Source organism: Diadema antillarum, unplaced genomic scaffold (assembly GCF_040938485.1).
Source record: "Diadema antillarum isolate AM-2024a unplaced genomic scaffold, OU_Dant_1.0 seq00001365_RagTag, whole genome shotgun sequence".
Classification (NCBI taxonomy): Eukaryota; Metazoa; Echinodermata; class Echinoidea; order Diadematoida; family Diadematidae; genus Diadema; species Diadema antillarum.
This window is the reverse complement of record NW_027272127.1, coordinates 180,847-203,809: the sequence shown is the minus strand read 5'-3', so window position 1 is coordinate 203,809 and position 22,963 is coordinate 180,847. Positions and strand designations below refer to the sequence as shown.

Here is a 22,963-nt window from a genome sequence, read left to right as displayed (position 1 = left end):
TCATTCAGTATCATTTCAAATTCATTCTATCAGCATATAGGGAATTTTCTCCCTGTCTTCTTTTAGACATACAGGCCTGAATTCACGAAGGTGGTACAAATGAAACCATGGTTTAAACCTTGGACAAAAACCATGGAGCGCCAAGTGTCGCATGGAATATTTTGTTACGAAATCAGTCATTTCGTCGATGAAAGAATTATTTTGTAACGAAATGACAACATTTTGTAACTAAATGAACATTTCGTCCACGAAATGATGATTTTGTTAACGAAACGGTCATTTTGTCGACGAAATGACCAATTTCGTAACGAAATATTCCGTGCGACACTTGGCGCTCCATGGTTTTTGTCCATGGTTTAAACCATGGTTTCATGTGTACCACCTTTGTGAATTCGGGCCATAGGGTATGGCGAAGGAAAACGTTTTTGGCCCAGAAGTGTAGTCACAATAAATTCTGCATACAAAGTTAATGGCAGGCTGGAAAGGGAACTGCTTTTATGACCACTATCATCAATGTTCACAATAATCTACAATCATATCTGAAAGGATAAATGTCTCCCGCAATCAATAGCACCTGGATTGGTAGAATATATAGATGTGACCTGTATCACAAAACCACCAAAAGTCGCCAGACATGGCTTTTCAGGTCAGGGCAGATTCTGAAAGAGCAGACCCTAAGCTTTAACATGACACATGACTCAAAACAAGTGGAATTTCCCATCCCATCTGTATTAATGGGAAGAAATTACACCAATTACATTTGTGGGTTTTTTTTGAGAAGGAGTCAGTAAAAAGAAAAAAAGAAGAAAAAGAAGAAAATGATAATTTGCCCTTTGTTTTATGATCCCAAACTTCTGAATTACACAGAAGATCCACTGGTCATACACAGATATAATAAACTGTGAGCCATTTCATCTATTTTGAGCCCTCACTGAAAACTGGGATGGGCAAGTTCTTGTTCATTTTGTGATGCATGGTCAGGAATCATTATTCTCTTCAAAATGACCAAACACAACTCTACTCAACACTTTAATTCCAGAATTGCTGCTAATGTGATCTTTGTTAGACCCTGCAGTATGCACATGGGTGTGTATCAAGATGATTTGTATCTACACTTGGTGTGGTAATGTGTGGACATATGGAATACTTGCATAAACAGCTCAAGTAATGTGTACATAAACTTTGCCATTTAAATGCCCTGCACTGCCTAATCCCACATTTTACAACACATGCGTAACACACAAGTAACAAGGGTTTTTTGATTTGTCCTTTTTCTTTGTTCATTTCTGCAGGTGCTGCTGACTACAATCTAATTCATACTCTTTTTGTTCTCGATGGAAAAAGAAAACAAAAAAGTTGATCTTAAGGCATGATTTTGAGATTTACATGCACCACAACTTAAAACTGCTTCAAAAAATAAATAAATAGATAAAAAATAACAAACAAAATAAATAAATGAATGAAAAAAATCACTGCTTAACATTTCAAAAAACCATGATATCAACTCTGAGGCAATAATATGAATAGACAGAGCTCAAAACCTTACAGAATGCCAGCACAATGAGTTATACTTAATAGTAGGAATGAGTGCATAGTCACTGGTTTACTTGGGTACAAACAACGGAGATGAGGACATCAAACACGTGCTCTTCATCTTGTATAATACACCCACACACTCGATGCACATTAGTAAAAACACAGTATTGCTTGGCGATAACACTTGCAACCTCCTCCCTTTCTCAAGTTGCATTTCAAACCGTATACATGAACAATGTACAATATAAACCTTCCGACAAAACAAAATATGATTTGAAAGTAGATCTTTTTATACACAATGTACAATATGTGTGATACGAACTTCACATTACAAGTACTAAAATGTGATCCTATGGTGTGTTAGCATAAGAAGAATGAGCTCATATGAAATCAGTTATGAGTCACTCGAATGATGTTGACAATAAATCAAGGCTAACTTCTTGACATAAATCATTCACGAAACCAGCAAAACTTGGATGCACTTTTGACAAAGCTTATCTATCAAACATGTTCATTAGGACTTGCTCATCAGAGTGCTCGCATAATAGCAGTGTACGCAATTCTGTGCAGAACAGCTTCAAAAGTTTACCTTGCCATGAGTGTAGTGAGTGTACAAAGGGAAGGGTTCTAACAGATGTAAAAAGTACTCTCTTATTTAGACAATTATTTTTTTTTTTTGCCTGGAACTCAGAGGAAACAACTTCTTTGCCAAGGTGTTATAGAAGGCATGGAAGAGACACAGTACCCTGCTCCCCATTAAGCAACTGACAACCCGCAAGAAATTGTGCGCCTGTGTTCAACTTTAACCATGCAAGTACGTGGAAATGGGCACGCAATATCCATCCATGTGGGCAAATAAGTTTGCGTCTCACTTTTATGAATTCAGTCGACCAACTCACTGCTCCACAAACTGGATGGAATCTGTCCTTGCACACTTTCTCGTCTGCCAGATGACGTCTTGGATGTACGGCAAGCAGACCAGTACTGGACGATAAGTCAAATCATGTGTACAAATGAAAGAGCTCATCCCTACAACCCCCAACAGACAGGATTTCAAACTACACGTAACACAGAATATCCCTGTCCAAGGAAACACAACTTGTTTATCCTACCCACATCGACATGCTCGATTCACATCTCACATACTTTACATACAAGATTTCCGTCACGGGTCTCTTCCTGCAAAGTCAACGGCACACGCAGCACCAAGCTCCAATACCAATACTGATCAATCAAGTGAGTGGAGAAATATGCTCACACAGTACTCATTACTATGAAAGTCTGCTGAATGTATGGGTGATACATAATATACAATCTGCATTATGGTGTTAAAGCAATAGTTACATCTTAAAGACGTTTTGTGTTGAGGTGACATCATTATCTTGCCTTCATGTGAGGAACTAAATAGTACAACTAACTGTCAGTCCTTTCAAAATGAAAATGCCAAAAGGAAGATAAATACCATGGGCACCCTTCATTTCATTACATAAAACTCTTTCTTCTTCTTACAGTTACAAGCGTGTACCAAGCTGAAACCTGTGGCACTCCATTGATACACAGTGTGATGAGCCATTTGAAAACTTACTATACATTCAGGGACTTTGGGACAACAGTGCACGGGCATCAGTACAAAGGACACCAATTGTTACAAATGCAGTACCAGCACACACCATTTGGATGTTACACATGGCACCCCAGTCAACAGACATTGCACCTTCAGGAATGATCACAACTTATATGGCAGCTCCCAATTAAACAAATGTTATACATGAAAAGTGTTTCACTCCCATCGTATTTGGCACATAATCAGAACACAAAAAAATATGTGTATACCAGGGCCCCATTTCATAAAACTTGTTATTGATAACAAGTTAAGATATCTTTTGTAGTTGTTATAAGCTACTGAAATCCTTGCATCTGATTGGCTGAGAACAAATTTGTCATAGAAATGTGGCAGTTGTTACTGATAGCAAGTTTTATGAAACGGGACCCAGATCACACAGGTCTAAACACACATGATTGGTATTCTTGAAGGCAAGGCAAGTTACAACCCATTTTCACTTATTCTGGTCTACCACTTTGTACCAAGGGCAAACATCTTTATCTTTTGAAAATGGCCCCCAAATCTGGCACAGAACACAAAATTTGATCTTCATTCATACTGCAAAGAATTGCTATTTCAAATGTTATCTTAAGTTTAATGAAAAAAGAAAGAAATAATGACGTATAAAAAATTGTTTTCGATATTTGAATTGCAGTGATTTTGACCGATCCGCTTTCAGTCGCTGCTAAAGAATCAAAGAACTGTTGATGGCAAAGCAACCACGGGACATGCCAAGTCCCTTCCGAAAGACTTGGCAATAAGGATAATGGTGCCTTGCCATGGGCGGGGGGACATGAACCACGGACCTTATTATTGGCAGTTTGTGAATGATATCCATCGAGCCACAACAGCTTCTCATTGACCCACGTACAAAGCATAGCCTTTAAGTTTGGTGTAACATAAAATCAAACCATAGATATCTGACACGAGGTGAACTGCTTCATTATTTTCGCCGTAGAACTGAGGGATGTTGCCGAGATGGAGAGGATAATAATTTGGCATTACATACATGTGTAGACAAACCCTGTCATTTTTTTTTTTTCTTCCGGATTTTACATCCTGCCTTTGGCTTTAATATATACTCTGCATATCCCACATACATGTACTACACGAACACACAGTCACACACGCATATAACATGTCTGTAGATCTCTGCGTCATACGCAAGATTCCGTTAGCACGCTGTCGTTGTCGCTCTCGTACTCCTGCCAGTCTCGTTGGTACAGCGGCGACCTGAGGTTCCCTGCCACGCTCCGTACGAACGGCCTCTGGTGGGCGTCGAATCCCCCGCTGTCATCTGCCACGCAAGGAGGTAGAACATAGGTAAAAAACGATCCAAGTTTTAACCCTTCATTCTACGTCGATTGGGGAGAATTTCCAAAAGATGACCAAGTTCTTGCATTAGCAATACGAAACATTCATTTGCCAAATGAGATGTACTCAGGCAAATCTACCAATAGCTCTTTTAGAATGCATCTCCAAAATAAAAATGTCTCAAACTAAAGTACCGCAAAAAGGAGCATAATAGTTTTATGAAAATATGAAATTCAGTACACAAAAACTATGATAAAGCATTTACAGAGACTCCAACCCCAAGCACCTTCTGATCTGGAGATTCTCCCACCCGAAACCCCTAGCAAACGGGAGACTCCAAGTTGATGTGTGCGAAGCGCGAAGTTTCTGGGGTTCTAGATGTTCTCTGGTGCTATCTAAGGCTTATTTTTTCAACATACGATAGCAATAAGTAAGAAATCCTTTCCACCGGGAGACACAGAGCCAGGGCGGGAGAAATCAAATCTCCAGCGGGAGAACGGGAGATTTTGCAAAAATGGGTTTTCGGCGGGAGATCTCCCGTCGAAAACGGGAGAGTTGGAGTCTCTGCACTTACTCAAGAACATACTTGTCCATATGAATCACCTCGTGTCTAGAATATTCAAGGGCTCTGTTTACACTGTAGAAATCACATCAAGCATCTCAAAGCAAATCATTCTAGGACAGAGCTGATGGATTTTCTGTGCCTCAGCACTTCTGAGTCTAAATGACTAGCATGACACAGAATGCTTTTAAATGTATGTGACTTATTTGAGAAAGATGTCATCTTTCATTTCAAAACTTGACCACACAAAGTATAGTTAAAAATCAACAATGGTATCACACTCGGACATGGGCTTGTGTGAAATGCAATGCAATCCTCTGAACAACAAAAGATCACACTTTGGCAGCTTTTTACAGCCTGTACAGTCTCACATTAAATGTGAGCGTGTGGTCCATGCGTAATTCTCAGCACACAGAATGCACTCACCGTCATCAATCAAATCCCGTGACCCTTGCCACGACCTATGACCTGGGGTCAGCCTCCCACTGACCTTCGACCGCTCATGCTCGACGCCGTCCCGTGCCCTGTCCACCCCATTCTGGTTGTACCACTCGGGTAGGTCCGGCTGGCCAGCACCGCCGGTCTTGTGGCCGGGTTCGCCGCCATTCTTGGCTTGACCGAATCCCCAGTGACCGTTGCCCTCTACGGGTGCCATCTCGGACGTAGGAGAATTCCCACCGTGGGACGAGCCACCAGACGAAAACACGCTATCCTGTATTCACAACACACAGGATTTTTGGATCATAATACGAGCAATGAAATCTAAAACCTTGACAGACTACATGCATGTGGGGTTTTTTTTTTGTATTTTCAGTGCATGACATCCAACAACACAAGCTTTCTACCTTCAACTTGTCACACAATCTCTGTTGAGCATAAAGTTGACTGTGTTCAATCACTCCCGAGTCTTACAATTCTATTCCGCATTACATTCATGTATGTCACAAATTGATCCTTGTCAGACTTTTCAATTTGTTTTCCCCCTTTTTTTTTCAGCAATCAACACTTTCAATTATGCTAACAACACATTCTTGTGGTTTGGTATTGCTTCCTATCAATTTACATAAAAATATTCTCTTCCATTGCACACCGTAACAAAACATCCTGAACATGATAATGTTTATCCAGTCACAGGCATCTATTCTTGTCTGAGTAAACATACATTGTATTAAAGGCATTATTTACCATTTGCAGAAGAAACAAAAATCAAGCTCTAGTGATTCAAAATAGTTCAAAATGTGAGTTCGGGATAGAAACAACCAATGTAAAAATGTTAAACAGTATATATAATAAATGTTAATATACAAAATGTGAACAATAGTTATAACAAAGTATTTCTAGAATAAAATGTCTACAGCTACAACTGTATGGTTTTTTGAGAAAAATACTGATATCTCCTTATATTTTTGGCTTTACTGCAAAATGTTTATATGGTAGGATGTTACATGTATGTGACACAAATGACCTACACATATGCATCAAATGCGAATCTCGAGCATTCTTTAAATCACCGCTCCCAAAGCATTGCCCACAGAGAACAGTAAGAGTTTAATATCAGGGACCTCCTCGTCAGTCCACCTCTGGTACCAACTCACCTGACCAGATGAGGTGTTGCTGCACTGCCTGATGTACGCCGGCATGCGGTGCACCCAGTGGTCCGACCCCGACGACGACATGGAACCGTCCGTGCTGGTGGTGCTGCCGGCGGTGTGGGTACGCCGCTGGTAGAATAGAAGGTATGCCGCCTTGCTTACCAGGCGCTCCTCCGGTATCAGGGTGACCTTGGCGTCGTCAAAGTGGTACCACTGACCGTCCAGTGAGTTCCTGCAATAAGCTACCGGTCAAAGAAAATCATAAATATGTAGCAAATGGAATGCTAGAACACAAGCCTGTGATGTGGCTACTGTGAAATATGAATATATCACAATTTTCACATTTCTTAGCTTCGGACCATTTTCTTTCATTGAGAAAGAAGTAGAGGAATACATGTAGATTGCTGCTAAAGTGGAAATTTTTGTGCATTTCACATTACCAGAAACTAGCTCGAAAAGTAAAGCATGCAAATATTTTTGCTTTTGACACGAAACACTATTCAATGTTTTAATTCCGCAGAATGGAAAACATGCAAAATTCATCTTACACGGCCGAGAGCGAAAAATTACTTGCACGAAAATTCCCACTTCTACATTAGTTATTTGTGTAACTGTAATAAGAATGCAAATTTTCTCGAAACTTACAATCAGCATCATCCGTGTGAGCATCGATTAAGAGTACATGACTTCTTAACCAAGCTTATCATGTCTAAATCTTTTTGGTTCTGTTTTTGCTATTTCCCATTTTACGAGCAAGGAAGTACAATGTACACGTGTGCATGTCGTGTCTGCTCTCTATTTCTTGCACAACACAAAGTCATGCCTGGGAACGGATGCATTGTGGCAATCGTGGTAAAAGATCCGCAAGATTCCACTGCAAGATGTTGAAAAAAATATATATGTGCGGCTGGAGATGTTTAATATCCCCTAGCATCTCCTTTGACCACAGGTTTTCTTCTTTGTTTTTTTTTTTTCAGGGGAGGCAGAATTCTAGGAGAAGACAAGATCTGACAATGCTTGAGACGAACGCATATGGAAGGGGGAAAAAGTGTTTCTGTATTGAGTTGAGTTACCTCTCTACTCCTGAGCCATTGCACTTTATGCTTACCAGTGTAATGCCCTCCAGAGAGGCTCCCTGAGTGATTGCACACAGCGTACAGATCGTAGACGTAGTCCCCAATGAGTGTCGACGACCTGCCACGCCCACTCTGCTGTTTCCACGGCGACCATGAAGTCAGTGAATTCAGCAGGGCAGCCTACGTAAGAGAACATTTCCACACATGAGAAAGCACAACCCATGTCATCCGTTACAATAAGAAAGTGTATTCACCAGTAATTCTTTACAGATAAGACTGGATTAAACTTTTTTTTAAAACAAATCTTCATTTACAGAAATTGTATGTATTTCACCCATTGAATACTACAGCAGCATAAGACAAATTTCACTAACAAGCAATAAAACTAGTATAATCACAAAACAAAAAGTAACAGGAATTGAATTCAATTTGAACAGTATGAGGAGTTGCATTTATAGAGAAAAAATGGTATACAATGTGAACAGTCCAGTGAATTGGACAATGAGAAAGGCAGGGGAAAGAGTAGAATCTTATGTTAGAATAAAGCACCTACAACATTTGTACACGTTGTAGTAGAGGGTATCACTGCAGAAAGCAGTTCTATGGCTGGAATACTGCAATACATATGACACACATGTACATGAGAGCAAAAGACCAGACTCATATCCGGACTAGTATCGGACTAGAATCCCGCTTCAAGTTTGGACCCGAAGCCAGATGACTCCCAGTTTGAAAGGTAAAACACTGTAGCTTGAGCTAAAGTTAGCCCTCTCTATGAGGTGGTTCAGGTCCGCGTCAGGCCCTAGCTAATGTCATTACAAAAGGTATCATGATTTAAGTTTAGTCATAATTCAGTGACGCAAAGCCTTCAACGATGGGTTTGCTTTCAAATGTTTTACACTGATTGACTCTAGATGGGCGCATTATTTTTCTCATACAACTCAGTTGGTCAAAAATGGCAAAATAAAACAACTTATCCTGAGGCTCAAGTCATCTCGCTTCAAAAGTGGGCTAAAAGTCGTGTACAGTATGAAAGGGGTATTAGAGAGACAGTGGGAAGAGAAAAGCTTCGTCTCACACACACACTGACTGACCTGTGCATTGCCATTGGTGGCCAGGCCCTGGGACTGCCTTCTGTGTTCCAGGTACTGGCCCATGTTCAGGTTATGGATGGGGAAGTCTACCTGAGTGGAAAGCTTGGTCCTCGTCGCCCCAACCTATCACAAAGAGGGAAATATATTAATATATTATCGTCAGCTGATAAACCAAATGGGCGCTATTGTGTTGTAAGATTTGAGCATACATAAAAATGAAACGATCAATTTTCATACAATCAAAGTTTATTTAATCAAAAGTGGGTAGATTTATAAATAAAGGGTAGAATAGCACCCTTTTGGTTTTAATCTTTAACATTTCACTGAAAAAGAAAATACTTTAAAATTGACACCACAACGTTGAGAAGACCGAGCTCTACAACATGATACCAATAACTCAATACCCCCAAAAAATTGCAATAAAGCCCTAATGGTCCTCAGTTCTATACATAAATACAGGCGTACATGCATGAGACATATATCATTCTTGTTGTCATTATCTTTTTTCCTGTCTTATATTTCAAATGCCTGAAAGGATGTTACTGCCTGACATTCTTAGAATGTCCGCAAAGAGTCACCGACACAGTCCCTCGAGGTGATGTTACTTTAGTGCTTCCAAAACAGAAATCAATTACGAGGGCATGATTGTCGGCAAGGTCAGAATATTGACTGAAAATACACCCTGTTTTCTTGGGTGTTATCCTAGAATGTAACATATTATATCATGTATGTGTGTACACAACCTATGAAAACTCACACTATCACTTGTAATAACCATGGGACCTGACAGAAATCACAGCAATGTGCCTCCCCTAGACACAGACTGATAGCTGGGAAATAATTCACATCTTGGGATGATTAAAATCAATGTTTCTTCGAGCAAGTCCTGAGATCTATTTTGGTGCATGCTTCCAAATGGAGTACTGCCGCCGGCACATTGAGAGTCTGCGTCAATGTTCCGTGCATAATTCCTTGATGCTCTATTCCTAGCATTCGCTGACACAATTTTACTTGAACTTGGTGGAATTCCTTTCTATCTACACTTTTGACAATCGTTGGTTTGCCTGCACCTGTTGAAATCACTATATACAAGTGTACACTTCACCATCTCTTTCCCTGAAAACTTAGAATTTATCCCACATCAAACATTCTAAAACATGTGAACACACCACAGAATCCAAATTTTGAGTATTCTCGCTCTAGAAAAAATATGAAATTCCTGAGATAGTCTTTTTCAACTAGATATGAATATTGCACATACATCTAATGTATACTCAAGCCTGTAGTGCAACAATTATTCAAATTTTGTGATGAAGCAGCAACAGTAAGTAACTAAGTCCTGCAGGATTCCAACTACTGTAAATGTCCACATTTTCGTGTGATCAATTTTTCCCGCTGAGAGGCTCAAAAACATTTTCGAGGGTTCTTGAATTTGCGCTGCACATTTGTCAACCCATTTAAAATGTGCCGAGAAAATTCTGAAGATGTTTTTGCAGGTTTTAGAATTCACGCTTGTCAAAAGTAGCACGAAATGCATGAAAATTGATGCACCACGAAAATTTGTGTGTTTTCAGTATACTCAGAGACACACAATATTAACATGCTAAACCCCTGGCCACATTATTGCCGAGGTTCTGGCAAACAGACCTGCTTGAATCTCTTGAGGTGTAGGATGAGGACGTCTGGGAGGGACCAAAGGGTCAGCTTCTTAGTTCCCTGCTGCAGCCGGCGACAGTGTGAACAGTGCCAGGCATTGTCTTCACCAAGCTGGGAAAGAAAAAGGGGATTGTTCACACTTATTTGTAAAATGCAATGTCCTGAGTATGCCAAGATTTTCTAGCTCTCATTTGGACTTTTCATACTTTTCTTTAAATGTTACTTGACGTGACAGTTTGTGTTTCTTCTTGTAATATCTGTTCTTCTTAAATGTCCATAGGTTACCTACAGCCACGTTATGGAGGAGCCAACATATTAAGAACAATCTTGAGTTATCAAACGGACAGTGTGTACTGTGGCTTAACTTCTACATGTGATAAGGTTCATGACCTATGGGTGTAAATTGTGCCACATTACGCTGACATACGCCAACTGATGCAGAGATAAGAATGTTTCCCTGCCAACATAGACACTTTTAATGGCTCAATTATACATCATTAGGGCAGACAGTAAAACTAATGGCTGAAAAACAACATTGACTACAAAAAAAAAAGAACAGAGAGTGAGAGAGACATTGAGGTAACATAAAAAATGATACAGGCAGTCCATCGGAAAGAAGGGGGGGGGGGAGACAAGACAGTAATACGTAAAAGAAGAAGACAGATGGATGGCTATGTATGAAAGCCAATGCTAGTCACTTGCATGTGGCAGCATAGGCCCTACAGCTAACATACAAGCCTGTACATAAAATCTAAAACACTAAAAAAAAGACTTTTGATACTGAACCCTAGTAAGTTTTTATCACAAAATCCACAGGAAAAACAAATGGCTGCCCCTTGCTAGCTGTGGTTCAGAAGGGAAATTCCTGTAAAGGGTGAACTCCGAAATTGACACAAAAAATATTAGCACAGTTATATCAATATTGAATTAGTGTACTTATCCTTTTGCTGCTGTTTTTTAATTTTTTTATCGTTCCTCATTCACATGGGCAAAGCTAATATGTGAGTAATTTCATTATCAAATTTTGGTTTTGTAGCATTCCTCTATCCATGCCTTACTTACTCTTTTACTGTAAAAATTGAATTTTTCCTGGTGTGGAAATTTTTGCAAATTTTGCGTGACCAGAAACCAGCAAGAAAATAAAAAACATATGAATATTCTTGCACATCATAATCATGTTCCACTAATAAATGTCTTGGTTCTGCGGAATTAAAAACACACAAATTTTATCTTACCCAGCTAAGTGCGAAAAATTACTCACATGAAAATAAGAACTTTTACAGTATTACGTGAAGCTGTTCTCTATACAATCATGTCAGGGAAGAGCAAAATTTTTTAATGGTCCTGGTGTCCCCCTTGCCATAATCGAGGTACAATGGAGAGACTGGATGCAGCGGCACACACACCTTTTCCTCCTGGGTGTAGAGGTCGATGCAGTCAAAGAGGTCGGCCCGGACCGGCTGCTGGTGGGTGGAGCGTTCCCTCTGCACACTCTCATGCTCCTCTATGTAGATGCTGAGGGCTCTCTGGGAGAACCTGGGGGGTTAGAAAGAGGAGCAAATGGTAATAGTACTAGTACTAGTAATAGTAATAGTACTACAGTTGTATTACTATTACTAGTACTTGTACTAGTTCTAGTACTAGTAATGATAGTAATAGTAACAGTAATAGTAATAATGATAATAATGAAGAAATAGAGAAAATACACACAAACAAACAGGGGAGGGACAGGAAACAAAGACAGAAATAAAAAATTATTCCCTCCAATTACAATGTAACACAGTTTGATATCTCCCTTCCAACTACAATGTAGTTTGCGTAATTCACTCACATTATTTTTATTGTGGTATTTGCCGTTCCATGTGTCTTAACATGAAGACAGCAAATAAAACAAAACAAAACAAGACAAAACAAAAACAGCCTATTTCTGTGTGAAACACATTCTGGTGATTCAAAACTTGAACTACATGCTCCTGAACCTTTAAAACAAGGGCTCTTCCTCATAACCAGAGAGCTGAGCTAGGTCTTGCCTGACATAGCAACAACTGCCACATGCAACCAGGATTCCCAGTGTTGAAATGTATTCAGTGTCTTGGCACAGGAGCTAGTGAAGAACTCATTACCAGGTCCCCAGGGAAAGATGTCTTATACAATGATCTGAATACATTATGGCAGACCCAACCATTTACGATCCAGTGAACAATGAGACTTCGCTATAAAACCACTATTCCCTCTCATCCGCCCTCAAACTGTGTCGATAACACATCTCGACGTCTGTAGTGTTACCATGGCAACCCCACATGTAGGCATTACATGCATGCATTGTCTCTGACATGATAATGATGGAGACGCACACATTAGCAATAGTACACATACAACTTAGTGAGTATACTCAGTGACATGATTGCAAGTTTGTACAAACTGGTGTGGTTTGGACCGACACTGTATTCACTCATTTCTGTCTTCTTGTAAAAAAAAACAGTCTTCATGTGGCATGCATAATTACTGCTATTTGCACCTCAATGTGTATATTGTGCTGTGACTTAGTAGAAAAGTTGTTGAGTATTTTTGCCTCAAAGGATCTCACAAGAGAACTCTTTGAAAAGCTACATTAAATGTGTGACATACCATAATGCTTAAACTTGTTATGTATTTTAGTAATTGTTTTCTATTCGGTTCAGTGCATGTGATATGCAGTGTATTCATTAGATGCGGGACATGTTCCATGTAAATGGCACAGAAGATCTAACATCTTCATACTTGCACGATTGCACACATATTTCTTTGACAGTCCAAATTGATGACCTGTGTAAAAAAACTGACCAAATATGTACTGTTCCATTTTGGCTATACAATGTACATCAATTGTACATTGGTCCTACACAATGATGTTCTATTTCAGGCAGTCTCAACTCTAAGGTGTAATAATTAGCTCCCATTCTTGATGGTGGGATTATTGTTAGGTGTCCCATCTGTTTATTTGACAGATTATGACCCAAAGGTTAGTTCTTCTGTTAGATCACTAAGTCTGTTTATCTCCACATTTGGAGTACACAATAACTGCGAGGCTGGTAAGAGAAGCAGAAGGGAAAACAAAATTCCTAGATTGCAAGTTGGCTAGTCCACTTTGAACAGCTAAAAACAAGGCATCTGTTTTGAGACAAATCGAAATGGCGGGGTCAGTGGGTCTGGGGCTCATCTCAGTACAATGCTTTGACTGCTCCCCCCCCCCCCCCAACCCCCAACCCCCCAACCCCACATTTATACCCCCTCCCCACACCCCCAGTACTGAGATGTTATACACAGGAGTAAATTTGATGGACTGGACCAATCTTACAGTCACTATCTAACATTGGGATCAGTGATCACAAAATGTTCGAAATATCACATTTGATGCCTATGATAATTCAACTTGTATCACAAAACACCCTACCATACACAAATTTCAAAATAAAGCCACAAATTTAAGGAGATAGCACTTATTTTCTCAATAAACCGTCATGGTGATGGTTTATTCTATAATTTTTTTCCATAAAACTAGTGTTCACATTTTGTATATTCAACAATACTTAACATTGATTATACTGATGAACATTTTCATGTTGGTTATTTTTATCCCTTGCTCACATTTTAGAACTTTTTTGAAGCACTAAAGCTTTTCACATCTGCAAATGTTAACAAGGGGCTGTAAGTTCATTTTACTGATTCATCATCACTAAAAGTAAGACATTCATTAATACAAAGAAGAATGTAAAATAGCAGACATCCTTTGCCCCTCATCATGCAAACACTGATTTCTTTTAATTACCCACGCCGATGAAAATCGGCAGGGGGTTATGTAAAGGGTTCCGTATGTTTGTTTGTTTGTTTGTTTGTTTTTTTGTTTTTTTGTTTGTTTGTTTGTTTGTTTGTTTGTTTGTGTACAAGATAACAAGAGAACGGGTAAACGGATTTGCACGAAATGTTCAGGGAATGTTTGGATAATGACAGGAAAGAATCGATTAGATTTTGGTGATAATCGGTTGACCCTTGCAAATTCTGTGTGACCTTGAAGTTTTGACCCCATGGTATAGTGACCATTCCGAAAATTTCCCGTTTCTCACTTTGCGATTTTCCGCTACCATACGAAGACATAAACTCCCCAACGATCCGACTTCGCTGTTCAAATGTTCGTAAGAATTCCGAAATTTACGTTTAGGCCTATTTGAGGGACTATGTCCTTCTAGATTTATGAAAGTTCGTTCTCCGTCATCACAAACTGGCCCGTATTTTGATGATTTTTCAAATTAACATTGATTGTTTTTTTTCGTTGGAGGAGCATTTTGCTCGGTCGCGGTCGCAGTCACACTGCACGATATGCGTGCTCAATGTCAATGCGTGTGCAAGGCCGCTGAAAATGCATCGCGCTCTACACTGTTGGTGCAAAATTGCACCGGGGACGTTGCGGCGCTCGTTGGTGGCCGAATACTGGTGCAGTAGACATTTGCATTCAACCCTTGCATTGAATAATTCCCGTAGACACTAATCATAGGGGTAATTGCCTAGGGGGTACGTAAATTTTGTTTTTCTTTTTTGCTTTTGTGGATACCATCAAAGATCGTACACTCATACGACCTTTGATATTTGATGATTTTTCAAATTAACATTGATTGTTTTTTTCGTTGGAGGAGCATTTTGCTCGGTCGCAGTCACACTGCACGATATGCGTGCTCAATGTCAATGCGTGTGCAAGGCCGCTGAAAATGCATCGCGCTCTACACTGTTGGTGCAAAATTGCACCGGGGACGTTGCGGCGCTCGTTGGTGGCCGAATACTGGTGCAGTAGACATTTGCATTCAACCCTTGCATTGAATAATTCCCGTAGACACTAATCATAGGGGTAATTGCCTAGGGGGTACGTAAATTTTGTTTTTCTTTTTTGCTTTTGTGGATACCATCAAAGATCGTACACTCATACGACCTTTGATATTTGATGATTTTTCAAATTAACATTGATTGTTTTTTTCGTTGGAGGAGCATTTTGCTCGGTCGCAGTCACACTGCACGATATGCGTGCTCAATGTCAATGCGTGTGCAAGGCCGCTGAAAATGCATCGCGCTCTACACTGTTGGTGCAAAATTGCACCGGGGACGTTGCGGCGCTCGTTGGTGGCCGAATACTGGTGCAGTAGACATTTGCATTCAACCCTTGCATTGAATAATTCCCGTAGACACTAATCATAGGGGTAATTGCCTAGGGGGTACGTACATTTTGTTTTTCTTTTTTGCTTTTGTGGATACCATCAAAGATCGTACACTCATACGACCTTTGATATTTGATGATTTTTCAAATTAACATTGATTGTTTTTTTCGTTGGAGGAGCATTTTGCTCGGTCGCAGTCACACTGCACGATATGCGTGCTCAATGTCAATGCGTGTGCAAGGCCGCTGAAAATGCATCGCGCTCTACACTGTTGGTGCAAAATTGCACCGGGGACGTTGCGGCGCTCGTTGGTGGCCGAATACTGGTGCAGTAGACATTTGCATTCAACCCTTGCATTGAATAATTCCCGTAGACACTAATCATAGGGGTAATTGCCTAGAGGGTACGTACATTTTGTTTTTCTTTTTTGCTTTTGTGGATACCATCAAAGATCGTACACTCATACGACCTTTGATATCATCACACTCTCGGCTTGCTATAATCAAAATATCCCGCAAGAAAACGGCGTATTTCTCGATTTTTAGCGCTTTTTCCGCGACCCGTCGCGTAGACAATACTCTTAAAACTGGACTTAATTCGCGCGCGCTTGGAAAAGTTCCGATTCTGCACTTTTGACGGTGGAATTTGGGATTTTCGATGGATTTTTGGAGGAGACTTAAGGACTTTCCTGTACGTGAATGAGTGTTAATACCGTATGTGTAATTATGTGATTTGCGTGTGATGTGACTGTAGAACCAAAGATCGTACACTTCAGTATACGATCTTTGGTAGAACTCACTGGCTGGTGATAAAGCACACTGGCAATTAAGTGGCCGAATTCTGGTAGATGACCGAATGCACATCATGTTTACCCCGACTTTGTACTTAGGCGTGGGTCTGCCGCCTTTGACGGCCCCTCTCTAGTTTATTTTTATTTTTGGCAACTGGTACACTGTCCCTGTATTGACCATTCTCCCTTACTCTTTCCTTCTTCTCATCTTTCTCCTGTCATTCCTTCCTCCTCAACCTCTTCTGTCTTTTTTCCTTCTCCACTTTCCCTTCCTCTTCATCCTTTCCTCTTTCCCCTTCTTCTTTTACTCATCCTTTTCATCTTTTTTCGTTCATCTTTAATACACTTTCCTCTTCCTTCTTTATTACTTGCTCCTTCTCTATTAAGCTCTCCAAGAGAACACTGATGTGTCCATTTTTCTTTTGAGGCGCATTCAACGTTGCCAACAGCAATTTTCCCCACCAATATCCTATCTTGTGGTATACACTTTCATTCACCTTCACATCCCGAGAAGCAGCACTTGTTTGAACATGTAACCAGATGCTGCATGTGGCGATGATTGCCGGGCAGGGCAAAATCTCATGAAGTGCTTATTGCTCCTCCGCGGTGTTTAACCCATAGAATGCCAGCATCCCAAAATGCTTAAAGGGATGGTATAATTTCGGTTGGGAAGGGGGATACAGATTTTAACTTTTTGCGAGGTACCAATGTGTTGGCTCAGTGAGTAGAGCGGCTGCCCTCACAATCGGGAGGTCGTGGGTTCAATCCCCGGCCACGTCATACCAAAAGACGTTAAAAGATGGGAGTTGCTGCTGCCTTGTTTGCCGTTCAACAGTTGAAAAGGTTAGAGCAACGTCGATCTGGCGCAGCTCAGTGGCTGCCGGGCCCACGATCAATTGGGCAAAATGAATTTCCATTCTTGGACAATAAAATTTGGAGTTTATATCCAAAACAATTATTATTATTATTATTATTATTATTAGAAACTCCTTATGAAATATCAAGAGCATACAATTCTACGAGGAATTCAAAGTTTACTTGATGAAAATCCGTTTTGACACGGTTGACATATCAAAAAACAAAGTAAAACAAAGTGGTCTTAATAAAACGTGTGTCCCAACTTTTAAGAGGACCTCTTTTTCTTTTATATATCTCAGCCATTTCAATACCAATTTTCATCAAATAAACTTTGAATTCTTCTTAGAATTGTATGCTCTTTCATATTTCATAAGAGGTTTCTCATTATCCACAAAAAAAAGTTGGAAACATGAAGCCCCATCTCAACAAAAACCATACCATCTCTTTGTGGCACTATGCACATGGAGACTGGGAATGACACTGACTCAGCTGTATAAAAACTGGCTGGTTGGGAAATAAGTCCTTTGGGTACTGATGAATGGCATGAAGTTGTCCATGGAGGTTCCCAAGGGAGCAACCCTGCATCCAATATTTCTCAGAGGGCAATGATCTCAAAATGTCAATGATAATGTGTGCAAGGAGATGGGGGAATAACACCAGAAGGGTTAAGCCAGCAGGGATAAAATTTGATCATTTTGAGTCAATACAGAAAAAGTGTCACATGAGGGATGTTGCATTTATCAAACCTTATACATTGTAAGATCGACATGAAATAATGCCACTGGCACCATGTAAGGGCAGGTGGCTACATTAACGGCAATGACCGAGTTGATGCTGTTTAAACCTTCACTGCACATGTTCAAATATCCGTCATATTCCACCTGCAGATGGTAATCAGCATCAGATAACGATGTGACACATCAATGATCAAACTGTGCACCTCTGAGCAAATCTGGGACTTACAAAACAAGAGAAATCCCTGCGCTTTCTTTCATTTCTTCCACAGGGTGTTGTTGCACATGCACATTGTATTCCGCTCACCTCAGCTCACATTTATGGCTTCATTGCTGACTACAATGTAACTTAATGTTCACTGGTAGATTTGCTGGATACTATAGGCATATGAGAGTACTGTAAAATGAGAAATGTTCGCGTGCATTTTAATTTCGCGAATTTCGCGAGCGCCAAGATTCGCGAAATTAAAATGCACGCGAAACCTCTTATCTACACTATATGCATTGAACGCAAGAGGCAATTCGCGAAAATTTCTTGCCACGAAAAAGGCCGTCGGCTCCAATTCGCGAAAATTTCGTGCCGCGAATATATCATGTTTTACAGTATTGTTGGGTTTTTTTTTCTTTCTTCTATAGCAGGCATGCAAAATTCTAGTCATGACCAGCTCTATTCCCCTTGTAAATTAGGATGAAATACCTTTCACCTTTCAAGTCTGGCGGTAACCTTACTGCAGAAATTATTACCTCATCCTCTCAAATTGGCAACATATCCTATACTAGAGAAGGAGTACTGTAAAATATTTTCAATTGCATTACACTTTCGTAATTTTGTGAGGAGCCACGAGTCATTGAAAGACAAATGCACACAAAGGTGTTGTCCGCAAAATGCATTGTGTGCCAGTGGCAATTTGCAAAAGTTTTCATGCCCTGAAAAAGGCTGTCTGGTCCAATCTGCAAAAAGTTTCATGCTGGGTAGGTTCAGGTTTTACAGTAGATGGTACGTGTACTTCCGTGTGAAATTCTTAAAATCTGCACTATACCAGGTAAGAAATAACAAGAATTGCTGATTTTAGAAAAGAAAATTAGATGAAGTCTTCTCAAATATGTTGCTCATCAAGGATCATATATGAATTTAGGCATTTTGAGGCTTTCAAAAATCCCCACAACATAAATAAACAAAGGTACACAAGACTAGAATAACGCTGAAATGAAAAGGAACTACTCATTCTACCTATTGACTACAAACTGAATAATATGAGCTATGGTAAAATGAAAAAATACAGCACTAAAACAAAGTAATGTGATTTCTGGGACTTATGGTCTGTGTGTCAGCACTGCCGTCTGCTCATGCAACATTTAAAAATGTTTCCATGGCAGTTCTTGCTGTATAGCCAGAGTGAGCATGAAAATGTGTCAGAAGGCAGGATCTAACTAAGGTAGATAAATAAATGAAAGGGGGGGGGGGAGGAGAAAGTAGTTGACGCAAAGACCTGATACACATGGAGCTGGTATGTGATGCATTCCAGCCCAAGAGAGAGAGAAAGAAGAGGAGGCAGAATGTTTTCATTGAGTACGACTGATGGCACACATTTTTTCGGCGCAGCACAAACAAATGCTGGAGGGAGGGAGGGAGAGAGGGAAGCCGAACAGTCGCGCAGAGCGGGAATGGGAAATTGAGGTTACGCAGACGCCCAAATGATGTCCAAGTCGACCACATGACAACCCCCACCCCCATCCCCCACAAGAATCGAAGGTAAAAGCCAAAGGGTTTCCTCCCGCTCTGCGGATCGCCGTAATTAAGTCTCTTTCATATCTGCTCCAAACATCTTGGAGACCACTCTCTTGGCGAGTGGTTGGTATGTTATGCCTTGGTTCTGGAGACTTGATGACGGCATTAAATTTTATGTGGCATGAATATTGTAAAACGCCCTCGATGATCTTTGCGTAAAAAGCGATCTTACCACATAATACGATGTAAATGACAACTGAGGAGAGACCTAAAGGGACGTTTTTTGTTTTTTTTTGTATGCTCTCACGCCAGAATGCTGCACAATTTTAAGTTTTCCAGATGCAATCTCCCTCCGCTGTATGAAATATTCACTGGCCCCGGTGGCAAGGTGATCCCATGTGCATCTAGGTTCTCCAAGAATTACAAGAGAACTGAGCAGGGACAGATGCCTACTTCACTTAGTCAGTCATTAATTCATGTTTACAGCGATGGAAAGCTGCAATGCCCTACCGTGTGTGCCATATATTTGGCGAGTCTAATTTTTTACGAATCGAGACTTCCCGACAATTTTGTGAGTGGTTGAATTCGCGACTGTGGAGTACAATAATGAATTGAGAAATGTATGCATGAATGTCACATTGATGTTGAGATCAGAGTTAATAAATTTGTGTGCTTTTGAATTCGTGAATAGCACCCGACTCGCAAGATTCCTGAAAATAAAAGCCTCGAAACAAATATGACATATGCAGTGTAATTCATTCGTGTGTATTATCTCTATGCAAACAAAAGCAACAATTTCTTGGCCTCCATCAAAGAGGGAGTTTTCTTCTTCCTATCTGGTAGAGTCCATCACTGGTGTATCATTGTACCTTGGGTCAAGATCCATGACAGTCAACCTATGAAGGTAAAACATCTCTCAAAACAAACAAACATACAACATAGAATAAAGAACATACAAACGCACACATAGACATACACAGGGAAAAGTTTCTTTGAGACTCACGTAAACCTGAAGTCCCGCTCCCACTCCACAATGGCTTTGACGTGGGGCGGTCCGCCCTCCTCCGAGGTAGCTTGTAACATTCTGCAGGGGGGAATAGATGCATCCAAAGCATGATTCTTGCAAAAAGCATGACCATTGTCACTTTTTACACACTTTGGCAAGTCAGATCTAACCAAAAGTGAGGTAATATGCATTTGGAGTGGTTGCGTCCTTGGTGTAATGAGGACTAGGCAAATGTTTCAGAAACGTGCCTCCAAATATTGATGCTTCTCCTGTTGACATTTTCGTATTTTCTGAAAGTCCTTACTCCATTTTGTTTACTTTTTTCTTTTAGCATACAGACCACATCTAGCTTTATGTACAAAAATGTACACTGCAAATTTGGAATGATGATCAGGAGAGAAATAGTCAAAATTTTCCTTTTTTTAATGCTCATCTTGAGAACATTGTAATAATATTTCAGTTTCATTTTGCGAAAATAATCCCATATTCACTCTGATAATAAAGCAGATTATACATCAATCTTAACCAAGACATGCAGGGTATGTAAGAGACAGTGTGGAGAAAATGAATGCACATTTACTTATTTATCTATTTATTTATCTATTTATTTATTTACTTATTTATTTATTCATTCATTCATTTATATATTTATATATATTTATTCATATATTTATTCATATATTCATATATTTGCATACATATTTATATATTCATATATTTATTTATTCATCTATTTATATTTATTTATACATATATATATATATATATATATATATATATATATATATATATATATATATATATATATTTTACTTACTTATTTATTTATATATTTATCTATTTATTTATTTATTTTATTTCATTATTATTATTTTTTTACATCAAACACTGAGTTGTCAAGAATTAAGTGGAATAAAACAAAGACCCACACAGAACATACCAGACTCAAAGAAACATATCGTCACTGGGATGACAAGACCTTGTATCTCAAAAATCATTTTTTAGATCAATGGTCAGACAATCAGTTAAGTGACATCCTGTCCAAATCCTAGCTGTAGGATCTCATCCCAAAAAATGAAGCCACCACAGCATGTCAAAGGAAAGGCTATCCCACTTGATACAGTACTTTGGCTGCCATACTTTTTTGGCTCCCTTGAAACATGTTACATTTTGTAGATACGAGGTCTTGTCGCTCCAGCGGCGATAATACAAATGAAGTAAAACTTCACCAACAACAAGGCAAAATCAAGGAAGTTCCCTACAATATTCAATACAGAGAACTATGACAATAACAAGACTGTAATGACAAATAGAAAGGGGGGGGGGGGGGGACGAAGGAGAGGAACAGACAACTACAAACATGATTAGAGACAAGTGACCCAGGGACTAAAGGAGTTCATGGTGGGGAGCCTCTTATAGTGTCTGACCTTGTGATCGTGGGGTTGTGAAGCGGGCGGGCTTCTTCTACCGGAATGTAGTGTCTGCTTCCCTTCGCGTCAAGAACAATCCCCAGTCGTAGGACCGGCCCCTAGGGGTAAACACAAAGAGACAGACATTGAGTCAACAGATAGAACAATCATTCTTTTCTGCTCATACATGTAGCAGCCTCTCTCTCTCTCTCTCTCTCTCTCAATATCTTCATTTTCCACGAAACTCTGTCCAAGACATACAACTGTTGATAAAGTCCCATCCACATTAGGGTGCAAAGACCAGATAATGTTAAAGTGCACCAATACCCTGAAAATCAAATTTGTGTACAGATAGAACACACAGTCATAAAAAACAGCCATAATTTACCTGTGATAGCCCCTGAAAGTATACATATTTCAGTAAATCATATCGTATCTCTGTAACAATTTGGCACTTGTTCTCTGTGCATTTAAGTTCTGCTCCGTAAGCAGCGGTACTGATGTGTGTGCATTCTAGCTATATGTACATACGTTTTTATGAATATCACAATTACCTGTTGATCAGTGAGCGAGGAATCAATCAAAGTACATGTGCACATTGCATATCACTATCGTTCAAGACGTATGTGGAAAAAAAATATTTATAGCGCGATCGTACGATTCAAACAACCGAGTGATTGGTTAATGTATTTCAAATTGTATTTGTTTTTGTATACTCTTTGAAATTTACACTTAAACTCATATAAATAAAAATCAGAGTGACACAAAAATTGTAATATTTTGCAGAGGGAATGCCTCGAGTATATTCTACAAATAATACA

The 22,963-nt window shown here is 39.7% G+C and overlaps 1 protein-coding gene across 1 annotated transcript in view; it reads right to left on the bottom strand.

The window, feature by feature from the left end:
* Positions 1-838: 838 nt before the first annotated feature.
* The window catches only part of LOC139708663 (ubiquitin carboxyl-terminal hydrolase 31-like), a 95,798-nt gene continuing 73,673 nt past the window's right edge, over positions 839-22,963 (bottom strand). The window contains exons 5-13 of the mRNA XM_071620598.1: positions 22,161-22,261; positions 20,731-20,811; positions 11,840-11,969; positions 10,425-10,544; positions 8,778-8,900; positions 7,716-7,863; positions 6,611-6,849; positions 5,442-5,727; positions 839-4,436 (exon numbers count right to left, since the gene is read on the bottom strand). Of these exons, the coding sequence (XP_071476699.1) occupies positions 4,297-4,436; positions 5,442-5,727; positions 6,611-6,849; positions 7,716-7,863; positions 8,778-8,900; positions 10,425-10,544; positions 11,840-11,969; positions 20,731-20,811; positions 22,161-22,261 (1,368 nt within the window). The 3' untranslated portion in view covers positions 839-4,296. The remainder of the gene's footprint in view (positions 4,437-5,441; positions 5,728-6,610; positions 6,850-7,715; positions 7,864-8,777; positions 8,901-10,424; positions 10,545-11,839; positions 11,970-20,730; positions 20,812-22,160; positions 22,262-22,963) is intronic.